The sequence below is a fragment of the Saccostrea cucullata genome, unplaced genomic scaffold (genome assembly GCF_032062105.1).
Source record: "Saccostrea cucullata isolate Sc308-1 unplaced genomic scaffold, CSIRO_AGI_Scuc_v1 ctg10214, whole genome shotgun sequence".
NCBI lineage: Eukaryota > Metazoa > Mollusca > Bivalvia > Ostreida > Ostreidae > Saccostrea > Saccostrea cuccullata.
Genome location: NW_026924404.1, coordinates 1 through 23,794, shown reverse-complemented (window position 1 = coordinate 23,794; position 23,794 = coordinate 1). Strand labels below are relative to the sequence as shown.

The 23,794-nt window shown below is 30.6% G+C and overlaps 2 protein-coding genes across 2 annotated transcripts; both read right to left on the bottom strand.

Annotated features, from left to right (window-relative positions):
- Positions 1-1,873: 1,873 nt before the first annotated feature.
- LOC134266370 (multiple epidermal growth factor-like domains protein 10) lies at positions 1,874-23,379 on the bottom strand (the record flags this gene model as incomplete). The annotated part of the gene is made up of 12 exons (XM_062748622.1): positions 1,874-3,031; positions 3,151-3,262; positions 3,746-3,841; positions 9,987-10,886; positions 11,014-11,125; positions 12,695-12,790; positions 18,945-19,082; positions 19,452-19,592; positions 20,726-20,863; positions 21,655-21,792; positions 22,233-22,487; positions 23,121-23,379. Coding segments are annotated over 9 exons (1,443 nt in total), but the record flags the coding sequence as incomplete, so codon positions are not given.
- LOC134266371 (uncharacterized) lies at positions 16,677-18,473 on the bottom strand. The gene is made up of 5 exons (XM_062748623.1): positions 18,140-18,473; positions 17,587-17,736; positions 17,375-17,458; positions 17,064-17,190; positions 16,677-16,973 (listed from the first exon to the last, which is right to left on the bottom strand). Exons 1-5 carry the CDS (start codon positions 18,337-18,339, stop codon positions 16,677-16,679), a joined length of 858 nt encoding a protein of 285 aa, XP_062604607.1. The 5' UTR covers positions 18,340-18,473.
- Positions 23,380-23,794: the final 415 nt, after the last annotated feature.

Below are 23,794 nucleotides of genomic sequence, written 5' to 3'. Positions count from 1 at the left end.
TGGAATTTTTTCAGCATAGATAAAAAAAATGTCAGCGAACATGTGTCTTTTAAAATATTTCAGATTATGAATAGGGTTAAAAATTCGAAAAAGCAAGATTCTTTTGTCACACCGCATCTGGCGACGGAAAATTACGTTCTTTGTAAGACAACTTAATCGACAAATAAATTAATATACAAAAAATCCTATCATTCAATATTTGAACAATTACGTCGAAATGCAAGTTCGTCATGTTATTGATTAACTGCAAAAATATCGATTTGTGAAACTGAGCTCAATATTGCACAGGGCATAGTTAAGCAAGACATGAGCATGAGAAAAACGTGTCATGTTTACATTTCTCGAGTACGGGAAAAACCCTATTATGACGTCACACATTTGCGAAATAAGCTAAGTAAGACATAACTACAATATATTTCCGTCATCAACCATGTAAAAATGTTCTTTGTGTTCTGTAATTCATAAAATATCCCACCATGTACTGATCATGGCCCTTTTTTATGATATTATACTACCAATGTTTTACCTTGTATAATCTTACTGTACTAAGATCCACTATGACGTCAGCGAATCGTTGGACGCGCAGTGTAGGGAAACAGAAGAGTGGATCAATCTATTCCGTAATTTGAAACTATTTGCAAGAAAGTTTGAATGTTTTTAGTTATTTTTATACAAGATGGTGAACTTAAACAAACAGTATTTTTTTTTTACAAATACTGTGGTTTTAATCTGGTTTTGTACATATTTTATTAATGATTATGACGTAATTAAACTGAGTCACGTGACCATACATCCTTCGTCCCCTTAAAATGTTTATCATAATGATCGATTTTGAGGCAGTCTCATAAAAACGTATTCCATGCTTTATTATATTTACACTGTATGTTCAGTATAATGTTACAAACAAGAAAAAGTAAGGTGACTGTAACTTACAATTCACTGACTTTTATACAACAAGATGGAAAAAACAAATCATATACCATCACAAAAAGGATTGAAACTGTATGTATTTCAGTGGCTGACTCTCATTTTTTTAATGTAAGCTTGTTTCGCGCCAAATGTCAGGAATGAAAACTTTTCGCATTTTCTTTGGATTTTGAGTTTATATTAAATGGGTGTGAAAGCTTTCATGAAATTAAAAAGGGTATTTTATTCCAGCCTGAATTTCAAGCTTCGGAAAGTATAGTTATCACAGTGTAGATATAACAAAACATCGTATATGGACAGGAACACTAAAGCAGTGAATTCACTAAAATTTTCTACATACTTTTTCCCTATATTTACCCCAAAATCGACTAACACCATTAGTTATTCATTCATGAAAAGACTGGAATAGACTCTATTCATGCATCCGCCATTAAGATACGAAATTGAGGCTGACCTGACTAAAACGGAGAAGATGACGAAGTCTAATGAAGGTCTCTCAGGATGGACGCAATCTCTGATGTCAACACCAGAGAACGACGATACTGTTATAAAACACTGGTCAACAAATTGCAATATACCAATAAAATCGTTGAAAAGAGGGTACAGAAACTTTGCTGAAGGTTACATTCACGATGTTGAAGGTTTGTTGATATTTTACGTGGGTCTTTAGAGGGCATACACTAAACTTTATTTTACATGAACGACTGTTCCAGATCAAGTAATTTCTTGATTGAAAGATGATAATACAAATATACCATGGCTAAGAGAGAAAAAAAAAACAACTTTAAATCGGTCAATTATTAAAGATTTAAAAGAAAAGGGTATTAATTCTAACATTACAATAACCTATGTGAAATATACACTGAAAGTAGGCGTTATTTAATTCAATCAGTTGCTCCAAGATTTTTAAGAAATCAGAACCACATACATTCTATTACCGGCAACTTTGACAACAGATGGCACTAATGTAGATATACAAAAAAAAGATTACACGGACATGTCTGTATTTAAAATTGAATGGAATAAGAAGTTGATGTTTATATTTTATCTGATGATTTTTATTTTTAAACCTTGATTGACAAATTCCAATGTGGATCTGCTTACACAGAATTTACATGTAGATAGGTAATAAAGAAAGAAAAACTTTGAAAGTCAAAAGAATTTAGTTTATTTAACGTCCATTTTATTACTAAACTCTATCAACTGATGTAAGGTTATGTTGAATTTTTTTTATATCAATGATGTACACATTTCCGTTTGATTTAGAGGTTTGTTTTATTTAAAAAAAATTACGTTTTGAATCAAAATTATGACTGTTATCATGTATTAATCTTCGAAATGCCACCTACGGTCCTATTTTTTAGACGAAAATGCATTAACTTCTTAATAAGGAATTGGATCAAAATTAGGAGATAATTAGTTAAGGCTAAAAGGAGTATCATTCAAAATCATTTTTTGAAATAAAATTTATTCACAATGGCAAAGGTATATAAAGAGATAAATATTAATTTCAGGAATAATAGCACAGGTAATCATGATGAATATTCAATTTCTCCTTTTCGATAAAAAAAAAAGAAATATAAATTTTAGATACAATCAACGGCTTGTTTATATTTAAATTAAACAGTTTTGTTTTGTTTCTAGATTTGAATGTTTTAATTAAAATAAGCACAAAGTTACATGTATGGAAGTGTTTACATTGAAGTTATATATAACAAGTATACAACATGTATAAGGCTCAAAATAAAATACTGCAACATCACTCAGATGTTAATGCTCATAAATGGATTGTTGACTTGTTTGATCCGGGTCTTCATATACTAAACTATCTTCAACTTCGTCTGTGATCTGTGTTCTTAATTTGGAAGGTTGTGTGGATATTTCAATTTGATCCGGGTCTTCATATATTGCACAATCTTCAACTTCATCTTTGATTTGTGTTTTCAATTTTGAAGGCTTTGTGGATTTCTCTCTTTCATCCAGGTCGTCATATGCATGCACTACACGTTCTTCAACTTTGATCTGTGTACTCAATTTTCTAGGAATCGGTGTAGTTATTTTCTCTTGTGGATTCTTTCCTTTGCACATTTGCCTCCTACAGCTCCTAAAATATATCTTATTTCTTTTAATTTAGAAAAAAAGTGAACAAATGAAAGTTGTGAAGATATTTGACATCATTAACTAGGATGGAGGTTAAAAGAAAGAGAATGTACAAGAACTCACCAGATGATCAAAACGACATTGAAGACAACACTTAAGCCAAGAGAAGATATCATTCCGTACAAAAAGTAAAGGTTCCTGTCAGCTGTATCAGAATCTAATAATTCTTTTATCACTGCAATAATGTAATTTAAACGTTAGTGTATTTTTTAAATCTTACATTTATATTTACATACATATGAAGCCCATTACACTAAGAACTCAAGCATTTTAATTCATTTTTTTAAATTACATGTATGATGGATTATTTAATCGATTTTGGTAAGCCTTTCCTTATTTATAATGAAGTGATTTTTTGTACAAAATCCTTATAATGTAATCTGTATCCTTAAAGCTGATACTTTCAATAACTTTAAAAAACGGTCTTTCTGGTAGAGAAAAATATTCAAGGAAGTACTTAATTTTGCAGATGATAAATTCAAGAATGTTATCTGCTGCCCAATCTAAAAGTACATTATGATTTTTGTTTTAGGAAACAAGTAAACGTCTTAAGAAGACTACATCCTTTTATTTAGAGTATTTTCACGTCAACAAAATCAAATTCGGTTGCTACAAGTATATACAATATTTTTGCCAATAATGAATTGTGTTTACCTACCGTTACATTTCCCTTCTATTGTATCACATCTTCTGACAACGCTACAGTTGGTACAGGTTTCTTCGCAGTTGTATCCATACCGTCTGTTTGGACACACTTGAAACAATAATCAAAATAAATCACAATTACAGTTCACATGCTTATTAAGAACCCTCTCTACACTGAACACTAAAGAGTTTTGATTTAAAAGTATTTTTCTGCAGTTAGAGTAGCCTACTTTTTCATCTTAATTCTAAAAAAAAACAATAGAAGTTTACAATATATTACTCAATTTGTAATGAATTGAAGTATTGTTAACATTTTAAAAGGCCAAGATGAATTAACTGAACGTGTTTTTTACATGTATTTTCTCTATTGAAGTAATTAACAGTGATTTCTATTCACTGATACTGTGTTGTCTTTGAACATCTATTCTCGGGGGCAAATGCCACGCATCACACAGTGAAAATTAAATGAATAAGCTCATCTTTAACTCCTTTATACAATATTTTTCTCGATGTCCCAAAAAATTGCACTGGTGTAGAGAGAGTCCATAATAAGTATATGCTTTGCTTTGTTATATACGTATACGTAATTCGATATTTTCGTTAGCTTATCATTATGCTTAAAACTCAGGGGAATCAAGCTTAATTCGTTAAAAGCGTCAAATCATTATAACTGTAACTGCTTTTAACGTGTTGTACTGACTATGTAAAACATTATTACCTTCTTTGTTTCATTTTTTTTGTTTAAAGTGCAGGCAAGATCAATTTTATCTATTATATTCCCAGGTTAAATAACTAAACTTCATTGGTTGAAAAAGTTTTTTTTCTGCACTACTGCGTGCTGACATAAAAAACCTTAACTCGGATATATCGGTCACATCTGAAATTTATTTTAATTGCATTGAAGGTACACATTGGAAAGTGTATTTATTTTGGGGGTAAACAATATGTTAAAATTTTCTCTTAAAATCCATCGGGGCGGAATCCATTTCAAAAAATGTTTACTGGGTGTGATTATCTTAAATCTTATTCAACCCCCCCTAACATTTTTTTGAATAATGTAATCTTCTATATTATTTTTTTAATCGATATTTGAGTGAGTGACCAATGGTAATAAAATATTCCAGCACGACATATATATATATCACGATATATAACATTATACTGAAAAGTTCCCATAATTAGCAAATAAGATGCAAAAAACATTTTTATGAAAACATACTTATTATTTGGAAATTTACCAAATATAATCTCTGTAGAACGATATAGACTTTTAAGGGGAAGAATGACCTTTAGCCGAAAAAATTCCTGTCGTTATTTTTCTTTTTTTTTTTTTTTTTTTTTTTTTTTCATTTTTTGTATATTTCTAATATAGCATATACTACATACCTTAAAGCAGATATACATTGTACCAATTGGTTTCTAGACTTATTTTTGCGATATTGAGTGACAATTACTATGCCCAACACTGTCAAAGTGATGTTTTAATTTTCCATTTTTTTGGGCCCATTACTCCTTCCATAATAAATTTTTTATAAAAATATGTCAGCGAACATGTGTCTTTTAAAATATTTCAGAGTATGGATAGTATCAAAAATTCAATAAAGCAAAATTCTCTTCTCACATTGCATCAGGAAACGGAATATTACGTACTTTTTAAGACACTTTAAACAACAAAAAATTATTCGATAGTTTAAGATTCACGTTGAAACAGGTCGGAGAGAATACTCGAAATCGGGTATTATTCGTGAAATCGCGTTTAATACCCGATATTAGGGTATCGTTGAATCCGCGAAATCGGGTATTCCGTGCAAATTTCTATAAAGTCTAAAGAATAAAGCAACGGCGCATTATGCCAGTTACTATTACTTGTACATCAATATCTTGTGGATTTTTTTTTTTAAACCTAATTCATACGGTTGTCAAATAAGTTTAAAATCATACGACAAACACTGCTGGGGTAACAAAGAGGACACAATGGCGTAATTATTTTTCAATATAATTTCTAAAAACAAATAACTACACTTCTTTTGTCTATATTTCCCATTAAAGTATTCCATATACTTTATTTTCTTATATGTGCACTATTCACAAAATGTAAAACTCTTAAGAAATTAAACGACGTACGCCGTGTTATGTATTTTGACTGTAAAATGTATGGCGCCCCTTTCACGTAAAATATAAATTATTCCTAACAGTTAGAGAGTACAGTAGAAGCGATTCATAATTGTTTATCTCTGCCATAATAGAATACCAACGTTATGATACAGAAGAAAATAAAATAAGATTAAATAAATACCCACGGTAAAACAGGTTGAAAATAGCTAATTGAAGGTGAGTATCTTTTTTATGTCAATTTAGCATGGAAATTTTTATTCAAAGACACCGTTAATTTTTTGGTTGCATTTTAGTCGATACAAGATATTCTATTTTACCTTTATTTTAATATGCATTTGTGCGAAAATTGAGAGCGGTTCAATTGCCTTGGAAACTCTTGTCTTACTTTTTGGTGAAATAATTCCTCATCGGACATTAAAATTTCATAAAAATTGTAGCGACTTCCTTTCTTTATTATACTATTTGATAGACAGGTTAAATTTTACCTCTTTACCTTCTATATTTTTTATATCGCTATCTAATACCCCATTATAATATGCTTATATAACGCACAAACTGGTTCTAGACAATATGTCACAGTTTTCTTTTAGTTATTTTATCAATGATACTTATTACTCATGGCAATAATTTTTCCTAATACTCATCTATAATGAAAAAATGTTTTTTAAAAAATAAACATGAATTCTAGTTACTTGTAATCTCATATTGTGTTAGAAAAAATAACAGGTTGTTTTTTTTACCTATATGATTTTTATTTGATGAATAGATCTTCCCTACAATTAAAAATATATTACTGAGTTTAACCAACCGTGACATTCAAAGAGAGGTCTCTTTGACACATGTATATAGAACACAGTCGAGGTTGTTTTGTCAGAGGTGATCAAGGAGCCTTTAGCCCCCCCACCCCCCCCCCCTTGAAGTTGAAAAGAAATGGTAAAATATTGATGACTTAGCGAAATTAAACGATCAACAGCTATGTTCTCTCATAAGCTGTATTCTTGAGACTATCACTGTCTCTGCTAAAATGTTGAAGACATATTCTGCAAATATGAATGAATGATAAAAAAGAAGCATTTTCAAAAAAAAAAGAGAAAGAGTTATTTTTAGCCGAAATTTTAGACATGTTTATCATTACATTATTTATACATTCATATGTTTGTCGTGTTGAGGTCGAATTATTATAGATTCCCGAATTCTGATACTTTACAATTCTGTTGTGTTGGGAATGAACATTATGAATATGTATATACTTTCAAAATTATGAAAAATATAAAGCATATTGAACACCTTTTTGTGTGCAGATCATGAAATGTACTGAGCTCCACGGGTATTTTTTGTTCTGAGCGCAATAATTTTGACGCCCAAATTATTACTTGGCTAGTGATACCTTTAAAAAATATATCTAATGTATCTAGATGAAAGTTTACTCGGCAACGTGCACCATCCCCTTGTTTAAGTTTTATCAGGTGATTACACCTCCTATACCCGATTTTGCGGATTCAACGATACCATAATTTCGAGTATTAAACGCGATTTCATGGATAATACCGGATTTTGAGTGTTCTCTCCGACCTGTGAAATGCAAGTTCGTCATGTTAATGATTAACTATAAAAATATCGATTGATGAAGCTGAGCTCAATATTGCACAGGGCATTATTGTTAAACAATACATGAGCATGGGAGAAACGCGTCATGTTTACATTTCCCGAGTACGGGAAAACCCAACTATGACGTCACACATTTGTGAAATAAGCGAAATAATACAAATCTACAAAATGTTTCTGTCAACAACCATGTAAAATTTTTTTTTGTGTTCTCTTATTCAAAAAATTACAGGTACTGATCATGACCTTTTTATGATATTATACTACCTGTGTTTTACCTAGTATAATCTTCCTGTACTAATAGATCCACTATGACGTCAACGACTCGCTGGACGCGCAGTTTAAGGAAACAGAAGAGTGGATCAATATATTTTGTAATTTGTTAAGATTTGAAAGAAGGTTTTAATGCCTTTAAATATTTTAAACAAAATGGTAAACTCAAACAAACAGTCAAAAAATTAAACTAGAACTGTGTTTTCAATCTTGTTTTGTACATATTTTATCAGAGATTATGACGTAATTAACCTAAGTCATGTGACCATTCATCCTTCCTCCCCTTAGAAAGACCTCTTGAATACATAGCAAATACCGTTACAAGGTATCATTATGTTGCTAATATTGATGTTATTAATTCTTCATTCAATTAACATCATGATGAGGACAAGAAATGGAAATATCTAATTAAGAATTTCAAGGAAATGAGTGGGCTTTTGTTTTTGTTTTTTGTTCTTTATTTTGTTTTACGAGTCAATACTTAATACCCAAATTAGTAATGGAAGTGCAAAAACTGAATATCATTGATTAAGACAAAAAAAGGAGCGTGCTACGCCTCGTTGGTACAGAAAAGCGAAAAAGTCTCCACACTTGTGTTAATGAGTCTCCACACTTGTGTTAATATTTTTTGCATTGTCTTACTTTTTCTATCTTATCAACATGTTACATGTATCTGTTATTACGTTTTATTTTAATTTAAATATGCTTGTATTTCTTGGGGTAAGTCTGAGTAATAATTTTTTCTTCAACTAACTTAGCAGGCGCAGGAATTCTTATAAAAGACACATCTTTCAGATTCATTGACGGTACATATGCACAATCTTACATGAGTGAAGTTATAAATAATTGTTGTAAGAAAATTCGGAAAAAACGTATTGAAGAAGAAGAAACATGATCTGTTTAATTGTCCCCATTAAAGAATATATCATTTCTCATCACATTAATTAATAAGAAAGAGTAGAAATAATTTAAAAATGTACAGTGTATTTTCCCTCATAGAAATAAATCATCAATCTCTCTTTGAATTAAATTCATTTACTGACAAAGTAAGCGTAGTAAATATTTTGTGAACAAATTAAATAATGAAAGCTTCCCCCCTTCTTTCAGTTTTTCTGTTATAAAAGCATGTAAAACTAGTGCTATGAGAATAATGTAAAATAATAAAGCTTCATTGCGGCCAATCTTCGGAAGCTAGGACAAAGACTTAAAAGAAAGAAAAGGCAGGGTCACCCCCCAAAAAATATATATTTCAAGAAAAAAAGAACAGATTTAACTATAAAACTGAATTTCTGAGTATTCTTTATTTTCGGGATATATTAGCAGTTCAAACATAACTATACTCAGAATTTAACAAGCTGGAAGGACATAAAGATAATTTACCTTCACACCTCTTCAAAAGTTGTAATTAATATTGAGACTGTGTGACTATGACTATGCCTACGATCTTATTGCTGACGCTTCCCAATTCCCTTTTTAAAAACATTTTTAAGTCTATAATGCTAAAGTATAACAAATACGTTGTACAGGATCTTTCTCTGAATCCCGAGTGAAGTGAATATTCCTTTGGAATCCTTAGAAAAAATTCAATAACATTATTTTCTCATTTCTTTCTCAGAAACTTATATCGATATAACTTTAATTATTTTTAGATTTCAACATTGCTATGCTAGCTGATTAAGTGTTAAGTGTAGAGACCTTTACACTTCCGTAGCTCCCCGCTTGTACGTAATTTAAATACACAATAGATTATTTCTGTTCATTTCAATTCTTCCTTTTATTGTCTATCTTAAATATTTTTTCCCTTTTCCTCGTCAAGAGATTAACATATTATCAACTTTAAATGCCAGCCTACGATATAAGTGTGATTAGCATGTAAATATTCGAAAAATACTGCAAGGAATAGAAATGACAAAACTAAGTAACTATATCTTGCCTATTACAAAAATTTGATTCGTTATAGCAAATTCGACAATGAGTTATATAGAATGCATCATTATATTTTGATTTGTGCAAGACTGGCTTCCAAAAAAAAAATGTCATATTTTGTTCAATTGAGAGATTTAAGTTACATACATTGAATGAAGAAGTAATATTGTTTTTTTTAAATGAAAAATTGAAAAAAATTAAGTAGATAAACTAAGTGAAAAAGGATTTTTCTTTGATTAATTTTTGATTTTTACTGTTAATTTACACTAACAATTTTTGGTTCCTGTTCGTTGAAACATCAACGTTTTTTTTTAAATGAAAATAAATTATCTTACCATAGGCATTTGCAATATGTCCAATCAATATTAATTCGCTAAGAAAATAAAACAACATAGCTCAGCTGTTCATGTAATGTGATACGGAATAACTTAAAAACGGGAAGCAAAATGAAGACATCTATAGCATTTTCTTTAATGAATGATTCGGTGATATATTTATAATTCAGGAAATTGTCCTTCTCCCGGCACTGGAACCGAGAATGTTTCAAAAAAGAAAGAAAAAAAAACAGAACTTTATATAACATCCATTTAAAGATCTTTCATTCTTGAAAATTTCATTGAAATCCGTTGTATGGATGATCCTTGAGACTGTTGAATTAATAAAAACTATACACGATGAAAAGAAATATATTCTATGGTAATATAGCATAATACATATGTACATGAACAACACATCCAATATAAAATTAATGATACAGCCATACAATATCGTTGGTCTATTATAAATTTTCTTGTCTTGATTTTACATGTTGGAGTATTGGATACATCCTTACATTTAAAAGAAAAATTATTCCACAATACTGAACCCAAATATTGAGAAAATTTTTTAAGTAATCTAGCTAGTTTTGTTTCTTGGAACACACGAGTCAAATTAAGATCCAATAGGCATTAGTTGATTGGTGATACAAATGTATTTTATTTTTTTTAAAAGAATACACACATACATTTAAACGAAAGCGCATAAAAATTCATGTAAAAATAGGTCCTAACTCATATACTATCACTTCACGCTAAAGTGCATCATCATAAATGGAATGTTGATCTAGATCTTCGTAAACTTCACTATCTCCAGCATCATCAATGATCTTTGGATCAGGTGTTGAACGTTTCGTTGACAATTGTTTTGTTAATTTATCTTGGTTCTTCTTTCTTTTGCACCCATTTCTAGTACAATTCCTAAAATGTGGTTTTTTTTCAATTAATCAAAAATCGGAAAATAAATGATGGTTGATGACATTCTCCCTCCAAAAATAGAAACCTGATCAAGTATGAAAATAAATGGAGAATTTAAAATCAAACTCACCAGAGTATTAAAGCGAGGTTTAAGCCAACACTTATGGAAAAAGACGTTATCACTCCAAACAGAAAGGCTTTGGATTGTTTCCTTGTAATAAACTCTGCAGATTTCATTATGACTGTAATAAAACAAACATGAATTTCCAGTCGAAATCTGAATTAAGGCAAAAAGTACTAAAACTACATTTATTCTGATTGAATATACTATAAAGTTTCCTATCTTTGCACAAAATGTATAGGTCACCATATAATTAAAAATGGGAGACATAAATAAGAAGTTTATGTCAACAACAAATTCGCTTCTTTTTTGCAAAAAGTATAATGGAAAAAAATTGAAAAAAACTGGTTAATATGCATAATTCTGAAATTAAATGTTCCTAAATATTTCCTTCTTAAAATATACTTTTGAATTGTGAATATCAAAGAAACTATTTTCTATTAGAAGTACAATAAAGCAAATCCCTGAATGAAGAGGCATGAGAAGGAGTTATTGCCCTTGTCAACTTTTTCTTAAGATTGAATAATTCTTTTAGTTAACAATATTTATCAGTAAACCTATTGGAAAGCATTTCTCCAAAAGATATTGTTCTATCAGGTATGAATTTAAACTAATAACTGTTTTTGCAAAACCTATGACATAATAGGAGGGAGGAAAAAACTTCAAAATTATGTTAACCAACACATGGCTCACATTTTCCAAGTGTTAAATGCTTAAATTTAAAAATTAAAGTGAAATTCACGTATAAATAAATAAAAATGAAATTATTCGCAGTGTCAGAAAATAGGACCCCATTGTGTGCATTTCATAATGCAGATTTGAAATTTTGAGTTGGAATTTAGGATTGCTTTTTGCAAATATTTAATTAAAAATTATCAAGACGATATATTATCATAAAAAAACCTTAACAAAAAATTGACTCTTGCCCTATTTTAGTGTATTTTTAAAACCTAAGACAAGAGAAAATATTTACGGAAATATTTAAATATCATATAAATATGTTTGCAGATAAATTATCACAAACATTATGGAAATTTCCTTCCTCATGTACGGAAATAAACTTTGAACAATTTAAAAAAAATATATATTTCCATTTAATTTCTACTAATCAAGATGTTTGATTTTCTTCAGCTTTTTGAAATAAGTAATGTAAGTTAATTTTCATAAGAAGACGTATACATCATATTTTGTCTAGGAATCTTTTGAAAATAATATACAGATTTGTTATAAGACTTTTGTATAGAGGAATGAAAAAGCAATAATAAGAACGGAAAATACGATGTTATTTTCATAGGATATAATGTCCAAATGTTTTGATTTCCTTTGTTGTGAGAATTGTTGCAATATTTTTGTTTAAATGTTATAAAGTATCACAGAATATCTATTGTTAGACAAAGATTGCTTTTCAGTTGTTAAAATGTACAACAGATGTATTGTATTGGATATACAGTATAGCAGATTATTTTTGAAGGGTGCTTATTTTTGCTTATTTTGGCGTTTTGGTGTTAGTCCATTCCAATTTAAATCGCTAAAATATTCTATTTGCAAACAGGTGAAACTCTGTGTCCGCTAAAATAAATTACGCCAAACTAATTGGCATATTTGGAGCGGGAAAAACGCCAAATTTTACACTTGCCAAGAAAATACGCTATATGGTAGACTCTGTATCATGAAATTTATATAATAATACCATTGCATTGTCCGGATATTGCGTCACATGTTTCGATAAATGGACAACTGCTACAATTTCCCTCACAATTGTAACCAAAGCCTCCATCCGGGCATTCTGAAAGTAAGATTCCATGATCAAAAGATATTTTTTTGTGTAACATTTGTATATCTTATGCTGTATAGTGAATAGGAAAGATTATAGGCTTTCACTGTCCGTCAGTTTGTTTGTCTTTCTGTCCATCCGGTCGTCTAGTTCCCCTCTGTTTGTCTGTCAGTCAGTCTGTATTGCACAAATTTTTTCTTAGCCTTGCAGATATATTGCTCATGATTGGTACCGGGATGTGACTTTATCATGATTAATTATAAAACAAGTTTACATTTTGTTCCGTTTGAATGATTTTTGACAGAATTGTGGAGTTTTAAATCTTTATTGGAAAGAAATTTACACTTTATACTTGCTGGTAGGGCACTAATACAAAACTCTCAGAATGCATGTTATAATTAAACTTAAGTAGCCATTGTTAATAATAATTACGATGAATACACGTAACATAATTTTCAGTATTTCAACATGGAACTAATACAGGTCAGCGCATTTTTAAGCTCACGTGGTTTTTCACACAAATGTGTGACCAGTAGGCAAGGGAGGCTCACTCCTTCATGGCACCTAATCCCACCTCTGACGGTTTTGAGGTCCGTGTTTGCTCTGCTCTTAATTTGTATTCTTTTTTGGACTTCGATATTGAATACTGTTTGTTATTTCCATATTTTTCATTAAATGTATATCAACGTTTACCAAGTATTATTCTTATGTATGTATCTTTTGAATTTTTTATTAGTAAAACAAAATTAGAATTAAAATAAGTCAAAAAGTCAAACACCACTTATAAAATATATTTTGTTGCTCGTTATACAATATAGCATTGTTACGTATTAAAGTATATTTATGTAATATGTGACGTTAATTTGTGGTAAAGCCATTGAGTTTAAAAAATGCGCGAATCTGTAAATATTTGCTGCTCTTTTGGGATAATATTTTTCTAACCTTGGGGATATTACTTTTTCATAGTCTCAGTGATCTTGATAATGTCAATTAAGTTTAAAGAGACAATCATATGTATCTTAGGTATTGTACGTTTGTGTACAATTATACTTTCTATAATTGATGATAACCATTCTGAGTGTATTGCATTTACGACACTAGTCCCCTACCGGCAATTTAAACAGATACTCGAAAAAATACCAAAATACAGGGGAAAAACATCAAAGGGTAAAAGGCAATTTTAATCTTTAACTTGTCAAGGCACAGTCACCTACCAAAAAATCAGTTCAATATCTGCAAAAGTTTTAAAAAATACACGAAACTTTTGAAAATTGAATATCTCGTCAAATATCTATGAAAACCTGACTTATAACTCATCAAGATAAATTTATGTACCAAAAATCAGCTCAAAATCTGAAAGTGTTTAGAAAAAAAAATGGCGGCAAACCAAGTGGGATAGACTGACAGACAGTGATGGGGTAATGGTAATGTGTAATGGTAATTGACTGTAATTAATTACAGATTTCGATGTAATTGAAAGTAATGTGTAATTGGCCAAATTTTTAATTACAAGTAATGGTAATTAAATTAATTGCTTTCCAAAAAGGCATGTAACTCACAATTACTTTTCAATTACATTCAATTACACTGATTTTAAATAAATGAAAAATCCTCCACTCCCTACCATCTCATAAACATTATTTAAGAAAGGTTAACTGATTTTTTTGAGCAAATATTCTGATAGAATTTCTTAAAAAGAATTTTAACATATAGTCATATTTCCCTTTAAAACATGTTAAAGTATATTGCTAATTAGAGATTTTCCTATTTTATTTTCTTAAAAACTTTTAATTCAAATTAATCTTTGTAAAGTGACGAAATAAGATTTATATTTTGATTTTTTAATTAATTCATATCAAAATAAGTAGTCCAATGGCTTCTAATCATCTTGTTTGCAATATCTTCAGCTTCTGTTAGAAGTTATTATAAGGTGCTAATTAGTGTCCTGGGTCATGTACATATTCCTTAATTATAGATAATTTTCACACATTTTGATCTTGTCTCTTGGTATTTTTATTCACACACACCTTTGCATTTAAATTGTAGCTTGGCACAGAATAAGTCAAATACCAACATTTTGAGAATATCTTAATATGTTGTTGAAATGAGGAAGTATTAATGCAAAAGGCATCAATTGTACTTTCAACAAAAATTTAATCAAATGTTTCATGATTCCAAATTTTTAACATATAAATTAATTAAGGTAAAACCATGAATAAACTTTCTACTAGTAGTATCTGTGTATTCCTGTCACAAATACCCCAGTGGAAAGAATCTTCAGTGTGGCAGGAAAATCTTTAAAGCTAATAGATGTAGGTCAGGAGACACAGTTATTGAAAATTGTATGAACATCTTAAAAATATCATTGTAAAAATAAGTTGTAAAATAATCTGATATAAATATAAAGGATTAGGAATGTACATGACTATTTCCTTTATAAATTATAAATGTTTTCTTGAATGTAATGTGTAATTTAATTAATCACATTTGCAAAGTAATTGTAATTTAATTAATTACATTTCAAAATCCATGTAATGGTAATGGTAATTTAAAGGAATAGTCTCTAAGGTCTGAACGATATTTTCATAGGCAATAAATTAGCACGTAAATGTGTGAAATACATTATTAGGACAATCCCTCATTACTGCAAGCTTAAAAGAAGTTTGCTGATTAACAGAATCAATAAATATTATCACCCATCTGTGAAGTCTGTTTACTGCCCTCATTATTGCTCGGCATGATTTCCGAAGATAGCCGACTCAGCAGGAAGATGCTGACCATCTTATCATTTTCACTTTGGATGCTTAGTAGCAGAGAATGGACACAGAAGAGGTAAGTTTCATGTATTTAAAGCTTAGAGAACCTTAAAATTATACTTAAAAAGTTCTATTTACATTTATATTATTACTTAAAACACACCTCAGTTGAACAGAGTGACCTCCATCGGGTTATAATATGTGAGGGGCCTCATAAAGGTTAACTCACCAACAAACATTACACTACAGAAAGTATAGTTGCGTTGGCAGTTTTGTGTTTTTGTTTGAAAACAGACAAAAACAAATCATGTAAAACTAAAAAATTCCCCTTTTCTATCATACATTTTAAAAAAGATGAAATAAAGAGGGGGAATTTTAAACAAGGCCTGAACACATCAGTTGATAATATGAAATAGACAGCATAAGTAATCCTTGAATTAAAATTTCAAAAAGACTCCCAAATCTCAAACTTAATTGAAACTGAAGTTGAGCTTTTTAAGTTTTGAATTTTTAATTTTTTTTAATATATACATATTTTTACCAGACATATGAACAATTACATACACGCATTAATTATATATCTATATTAAAAAAAAAAACTAATTAAGCCTGCTCCTAATTTACAGTATACATTTACCTATGCTAACAAAACTGAATTAAAATAATTGCAATTATAGAGATTTTGACATATTTTTCATGTTTAAAATATTAAGTAATTGAAGATCATGTGTTTTTGATAGGTATTTTTTGCTTAAATTGATTTCATGAACATGTATGTTATTTTTATGAATAAAATTTTTTATTATAGAATGAATAATACAAATGTATAATTTTTATTATAGAATATCAATTTATCAAGACAGACATCTTCTTCCCCAGAATCCTCATCCTCTTCAGATTTGGGAAGGCGGAGGGGAAGAGGCAGAGGGCGTGGGAGAGGAGGATTCTGAAAATTGCTTCCAGAGAGAAGTATGGAAGAGGAGAGTGTCAAATCCCCTAAATGCATTCCTCTGTTTAGGACAGGCTGTGAGCACCATTGCTGAGCTTGATGTCCATCAGAACAATTCTATAAATAAACCATATGATAATTTATTAATCTGTTTCCAATTCATAGTACCTGGGTACTTTATTAAAACATGAGATTAAAAGGCAATTTTCTTACGTACCCATTTGAAATAGAGTGCCGATCCAACAACAGTTTTCTCCAAATGCACTGATTTTTGGCATCCTTTAAGCTGACAATTTGGTAGGACAGGTAATTCAGCTAATGTGTGAAGCTGTGAAAGATAAACAAGGAAAGGGCGGTCTTCCTTACAGCCCCCAATCTCTTCTGGAGTTAAAATTTTGGCAATCCCGGGGCGAAGATCATCATTTGATTCCTCATCAGAGCTATCCTCATTTTCAGAGTCCTCAACCACGGCTTCAGTCTGAGTGTCCTTCTTATGACAGGGATTAAATTTTATTAATAATTCTAATGTTAATCAGTAGATTGAAAATATTGAAATATGAAAATAAATTAAATAATTTACTGGCTTAGCAGCAAGGTGTCCTTGCAAAACATACCTCATGGTCATTATGAAACTAGGCTCATAATCTTCATCTGATGAATCCTCTGAGTTCTCGTTGGTGTAGTTTTCTGATAAGCAGATTGAGAGACTACGAAACAAAATTTCTGTAAGATCAACATGGATTATGATAATTATTCTGATATAATAGATACAATGACATAAATCAGTAATAACAAATATTATTTAAAAGTATTCTGATGGCATGCATATCAAACCTTATACTATGGAAATAATTTTTATATGATACCTATGATTTAAATAATTGTACTTACTCTAAAGGATTCAAGAAACTGCTTGGAGCTGTTGTTTTCTTATCAGTTTTTACAAACTGTTCTACACCAGATAAATCTGAATTTCTAAAAGTAGAAACATAACACCTATACATGTATATTAAATATATCTTTCAAGAATGGTGATATAAGGTCTAGATACTACTCAAATTTTAAAGAATATTTTATTCTAATTGCCAATCTTGTTAATTTACCTGTCCCCCTTGTCTAGATCTGAAGATATTTCAGACACATCTGAAAATTTGGGTGGGAGAATGGTCGCTGTTGGTCCCGGTGTTGATGTCACTGCACTTATTGCAGTTTTAACCTTCTTGGGAGAACTTTCAAACTTCAAGGTTTCATTCCTATATATACGACATTTATGTTCATATTGGTTCATTTGAGACACTGATTTAATAGTTAATAGTTCTTAATTAATTTCAATATAGTATCAGTCCTTTTATCTAAAATACTTTATATAGCATTATATTGCACAAACAAAATTAATAAAGCAGCAGGTTTTATCTTTTGTTAATACCTATCGCATTTACTAAACAAAGAAAGCGTACCCCCTGGGGGCCCCATCAGCATTCCCAGTTTGTTTACATACTGTTTACATTTGTTAATCGGCTTAATCCCCATTTTCTCTCTAAAATATTGCAGTTTTAGATAAAAATAAAAGATAAACTCATTCCTACTACTAAATACCTATACTGAAATCAAGATTTATTTAGCAGTTTTTGTGAAAATGAACATTATTTTACTTACCGATCAAGCAGGTACTCTGCTACATCGGCATGAGTTTTAAGCTGCAGCGTCTCTTTTAATTCCATCCAACGATCATAGTGACCACCTATAGCTATTCTGCTTTGATTGTATTTTGACACAACTGAAGTTCTGTTTCGTTTTCTTGCTGAATCTGTTAAAGATCGTTTTCTCCCACGTGTTGATCTCTTCTCCTCCGACATCTTCGGCTACTTTGACCTCGGTCAGGGATGCGCAGTTTGTTTTACGAGCAGGGTCAGCAGGGGTCTTCGTGAATGGAGCAAAGATAAAAGCCGAATTTTTGTGTGGATGATAAAAATTCATCCCGGCAGTTTCTTTATTAAGTAAGTGATATGTAAGGCACTCTGCTGAGTGCAAAGCTTGACAGATCAACATCATTTGACAGGGTCTGTTATACCAAATGCAGAAAAAAGTATATTATTTTGTTTGAATGAACCTTAGAGACTATCCCTTTAATTGAAGGTTTTGGGAAAGTAATTGTAATTTAATTAATTACTTTCCTATGTAATTGACAAAATCCCTGCTGACAGACAATCAGAGGTACGGCTAGACGGTCGGGCGGACAGGCTCTGAGAAAACCTAGAGTCCCCCCGGTTTCACCGGTAAGGACTAAAAAATATTGCATGTACACATCTGTTCAGCACAGTGTCAAACTCAAATATGCTAAGGTATTCACAGCTGTAAATTGCGTTGTGTCAACATTCAGAAATATCTTATTATATCATTTGCATTTTTAAATTTTCTTGAAAATAGTATTTTCTAATGTGAATGAGCTATAATTTGCTACCTTGCATACAAGTGTCTCCATGGTAACCTTTATCGCAGCCATTCAAGCATGACCCGTTTATGGGATGACATTGTTCTTTATCAAGACAAGACCCGCATGACTGAGCACAGTTTAGTCCGAATGTACTTCTGTTGCATTCTAAAGAGATGAACAATTTGTTTTCAGACTAATTTTAGGTGAATATGTTGTTAATTTGCATAAATTGTTCGTTCTTTTGGGAAATTAAGATGTCTAATATATTTCGACATTGGGCATTTTTGTTTAACCTTCTATTTTTATGATAAAAGGTACAAAAATGTTTAGAAAAAAACACCAAAATAAGTATATTTGGTAAAAAAAGTTTTTGTGAAACAAGGTACCAAATATACTCGTATCTTAGTATCTTAAGTACATGTATAAAATCATATTATGCATTTCTTAGTGCATCTGAATGATTTTGATTTTCTTTTTTCTATAAAATACTATCATTTTTGTACATATATGTAATATATATAACAGATTTATTACTCTTGTCACATTTTATATCCTTCCATCCTGCCTGACAGCCATTTTTACATTGCCCTGTTTCCCTGTTACATCTTTTCGGCTCTCCACAGTTGACGTCACACATGTCTAGGCAGTTATATCCATACCGCCCTTCGGGACATACTAAGACAAAAATAAAGAGAGTCCTCAAAAAGAGTACTGAAGTATATGTAATGTTGCTAAGCAAGGTTCAATAGTTTTTCAAAGTGTCTTACCCCATTTATATGATCATCAGTTGGCCGAATACTAATTTTTAAAAATATGAATTACTTTGAAAAGTACACGTAAGGTGATGGAAATGAAAGACGCAGCTAGGATAAGGCTGTCCGTAAAATAACAAACTGTTCAGACTGTAGTAACTTCTCTGAACTACCTAGATATGACGTCATAATAGAATATGACGTCAAGGCACTGCATACTTGAGCTGACATGACGGGGAAAGTGTCATAATTTGTACATGGCATGTACATTTATTTTGTGACCTTGTTGTTTAAATCAAGTGTTATAATTGTTTTTAAGCTCCAATGTGTTATTATGAAGTTGAACATTTGAAATTTAGATATTCTTATTTCTTTTGCTTGTCTGATATGCACATAATCAAACAATAGTGGAAAACTATGTGTGAAACTCTCCCCTCACACGTCCGTAGACAGAGTTAGAATTTAAGAATCGTGTTTATATTAGACTGGCACGAGTGAAAGACAAGGATAAATTGAATATATTCTGCGTGAATCTACAAGAGAAGTATGTCCTCTAACTGAATTTTGCTGGGGGATTTTGTGTAGCTTATCCATTTTTGTATAAATTGCGAGAAGGAGTGGAAAATACCCCCTCTTATGTTGGTAAGTTAAATTCTTCTCGTAAAATATTTTCTTAACGAGTAAAAATTAAACCTGCCCCCAGCACTTTCTATGTACCAGAGATCACGATGAATCAATCTATGTAACAAACTTTGCACAATATTTTTGTTTTGCACTTGTGCCGAAGCGATTTTTGTGCAACATTTAGGAATGTCATAAATCTCCGTCACGTGATCAACACAGTCATGTGGCATCTCAAAAATGCTTAATTAAAATACCTGATTAAACTATCGTCTCAAGTTGACTGCAATTTCAAACAAGGGTTACATATTGAAATTAAAATCTAGCTCAAAATAAAATGTACATATTTTTTAGACATTTAAGGCCTTCGGACAGCCTTATCATAACTGCGGAGACCATATACTAACTTTTACTCTAGATCATTGATTAATTAACCTTGTGTACAATTGTTTCCATAGTAACCTCTTTCGCAGCCATTCAAGCATGAACCGTTAATGTGATGACATTGTTCATTTCCGATGCAAAACCCGCATGACTGAGCACAGTTTTGTCCGAATTTACCACCGTCACAAACTATAAATAGAACATGAAATTAATATACATCATATTACTTTTATATAAATTCTTTTGATCAGAAAAAAAAAAATTGTTCCACTGTCCTACATAGTTGTTTATTGATTTTTTTGTCCTTTAAAAGGATGTTGATACTGTATGAAAAATCTGTATTAACCAAATCTGTTCTAAATAATAAAGACGAAAAGAATCTTAAATACAACATGAATATTTAATTTGCTATATTGTTCTGAACGGATAAATGAAAAATCTGTAGATATTTAAATGGAAAGATTATGGCCTAAAAATATGAAAATACTTTCATAGACCTAAAGATACGATAGACTGAATTTGCAAACATGTTAATTGATTGTTTCGACAACAGTATTCTATTATTTATATAAATGATATATTTAAGTCAGTATCCTACATCATTATAAAAAAATGGTCCTTCCTTAAATATGCTTTTCACGTATGTAATGAATAGGCCATTACTCTGTGATATACTTAAACCTATGAAGGAGAATGCAACTAATTAATTAATACGTGTGAGTTTAAATGTATTGCTGAATCGGTGAAAAGGAAAAAAAATCTTTGTCGTAACAGATATAGTTATATTATGCTTTTACCTTTACACCGCATAAAACCTAATAATTAGCGAGTTATAATCATCACAAAAAAAAAAAAAAACGATTTAAGGACTTTTAATAAAGCACAAACCATTAACTATGTATTTTTTCTCTCTATCTCTCTCCCATTCTCTCTCTCTCTTTCACCTAACCATTTTTCAGGATTGGCTTGTAGTTACGTACATTGATCACATCGTGAACCTTTCTGCCCAGCAATACATCCAAAACAAGTTCCGTCCACAATGTTACAGCGTTCTTCACGACATCTCTGCGGACACGGAAATGTACAATTCTCTCCGTAAATAACAAAGGAACGGCATCCTATATTGAATATTAGAATATTTTAAATGACCATATTCAATATATTTTTGTTTTAGCTCTATGTTGTTTGGAGCCAAAACTGGGGGATAAAAACACAACGAGTTAAATAAATATATCCAAACATAAATCATGGGGGATCCTATATTTATTTGAAATACCGGTATACGATTTCCTGTCAAGCGTATTTGCAAAAACAAACTCGAATGTTTAAACTTTATATAGATCTAGAATCACCCAATGAATCGATCCGAGATCTCTTGTTGAGATTAGATAACAACTGAAGATGTTAGATTCAGCTTTTTTCTTCATTGTATTGGTTGACAATGGTTTTCCATGGGGTATCAATTTCAACTGTTACCCTCCAAAACAGGCGCCAATTATATGATATATCATAAAGTATTTATTGTACAGAATAAGCTAGGTATTTTATAATTCATTACCATAAACCTGGACTTCACAGAGTTCATTGTATGCGTATGGAGAATATCCTTCAGGGTAGGTAACTCCTGGGAGTCTCTCATTATAGTAGATGACGTACCGTCCATGCTTTATACATTCTATTGTAATATTACTCGGTATCGTGTCTCTAGTGTAGTTTGTGTCTTTAAAACATGGATAGCCGTCATCTTTGTTGGTGGTGTTCGATAGGTAAACCGAAAAACCAAGGAAGCGGGAAGTGTAGCCATTGGATTTATCTAGTGAAATATATTAAATCAATATTAATGTGTGATGCTTTTTCATTATTATCTTTTTTTGTAAACACTTAATGATTTAAATATATATTTGTGATAATGATATTAAATATAATTTATTTTAAACATCGGACGAAAAACATTTACAAATAATTCCGTACAACCTCTTGCCAGTTTGCAATGATCACTTTTCAGCAACAAGCACTAAAATAGTTGATCTTTAAAAAAGACATCCCAAAATAATTAGCAAACGTTCCTTTTGTGCCTTTTCCCAATTTTTTTTTTTTTTGGAGGGGGGGGGTACTGAAAAAAAACTTTTTACGTTAGGAACATTTAATGCTATGAAATATCTTTGTCATTACATATTTATTACGAGTGAATAATCTTATCTTGTCTTTTGAAAGTTATTACATTTTATACGCGAAAAAATCTACAATATAAATAAATTATGTTACAAAATAATACCCACCGTAAACAAATATTTTACAGTGGAAATTACACCACCTTACCAATCCCTGATCAATTAAAATTTTTATTCAAAATAATAAAGAAAAAGCAATATTTTTTTACCAACGAGGATTGTAAAATTTAAATAGAATGTGCACTTAGTTAAATTAATGATTTTGAGTACGATACCCCACTGCAAATTGTCCGTCCTGTAGTAGATTGTAATATGGTGAATGCTGACAATTCCAGATAGATCCACCCACCAGGTAGCAGTTTGTTTTTCCCTTCCCGATATTACACATTGCCCTCCATTAAGAGACCTGTCCGAAAACCTCCCGTCCACTGCATTAGCAGACTTGATATAACTGTGATATGCGCTATAGGGATGATTTTGCCATGTTGATTTACGTAAAGCAAGATTCTCTATGAATAGAAATGAAACGAACTTTTTTTAATCACTGAAATATTCTCTAAGAGAGGAAATAAATTCTCAGAAATGGCACATATATACCAAATTAAACTTGTCAAAGATTAACTTTCTTATTAATTATAAATTTACTAAATTATGTAAAACTATCACTGCATGAAAAGTCGGGTTTACTTTTACCTTAAATGCAATTTAAATGCTGCGATTATTTAATGTTTAAATGCATAGTATAACATATTGTGGGATCGTAAACGTTAGAAAATAATAAGCATTTAATACGAGTTTAATGGAAAATTAAAAGAACAAATTTAATAAAGTTTGGAAAATTGTAAACTTACTAATACGTTCGGATTTAAGTCTCCCGTAAACAAATATTATACCTTGAGTATACAAAACGTATAATTATTATTAAACATGCCCATAAAATAAACGTTTT

Coding starts and splice junctions, on each gene's coding strand:
- LOC134266371 (XM_062748623.1), bottom strand. CDS start 18,339: ATGTCGGAGGAGAAGAGATCAACACGTGGGAGAAAACGATCTTTAACA. Junction 17,191..17,374: donor AGTTTCTTGAATCCTTTAGA/GTAAGTACAATT, acceptor TTTGTTTCGTAG/TCTCTCAATCTGCTTATCAG. Junction 16,974..17,063: donor GACACCTTGCTGCTAAGCCA/GTAAATTATTTA, acceptor CCCTGTCATAAG/AAGGACACTCAGACTGAAGC.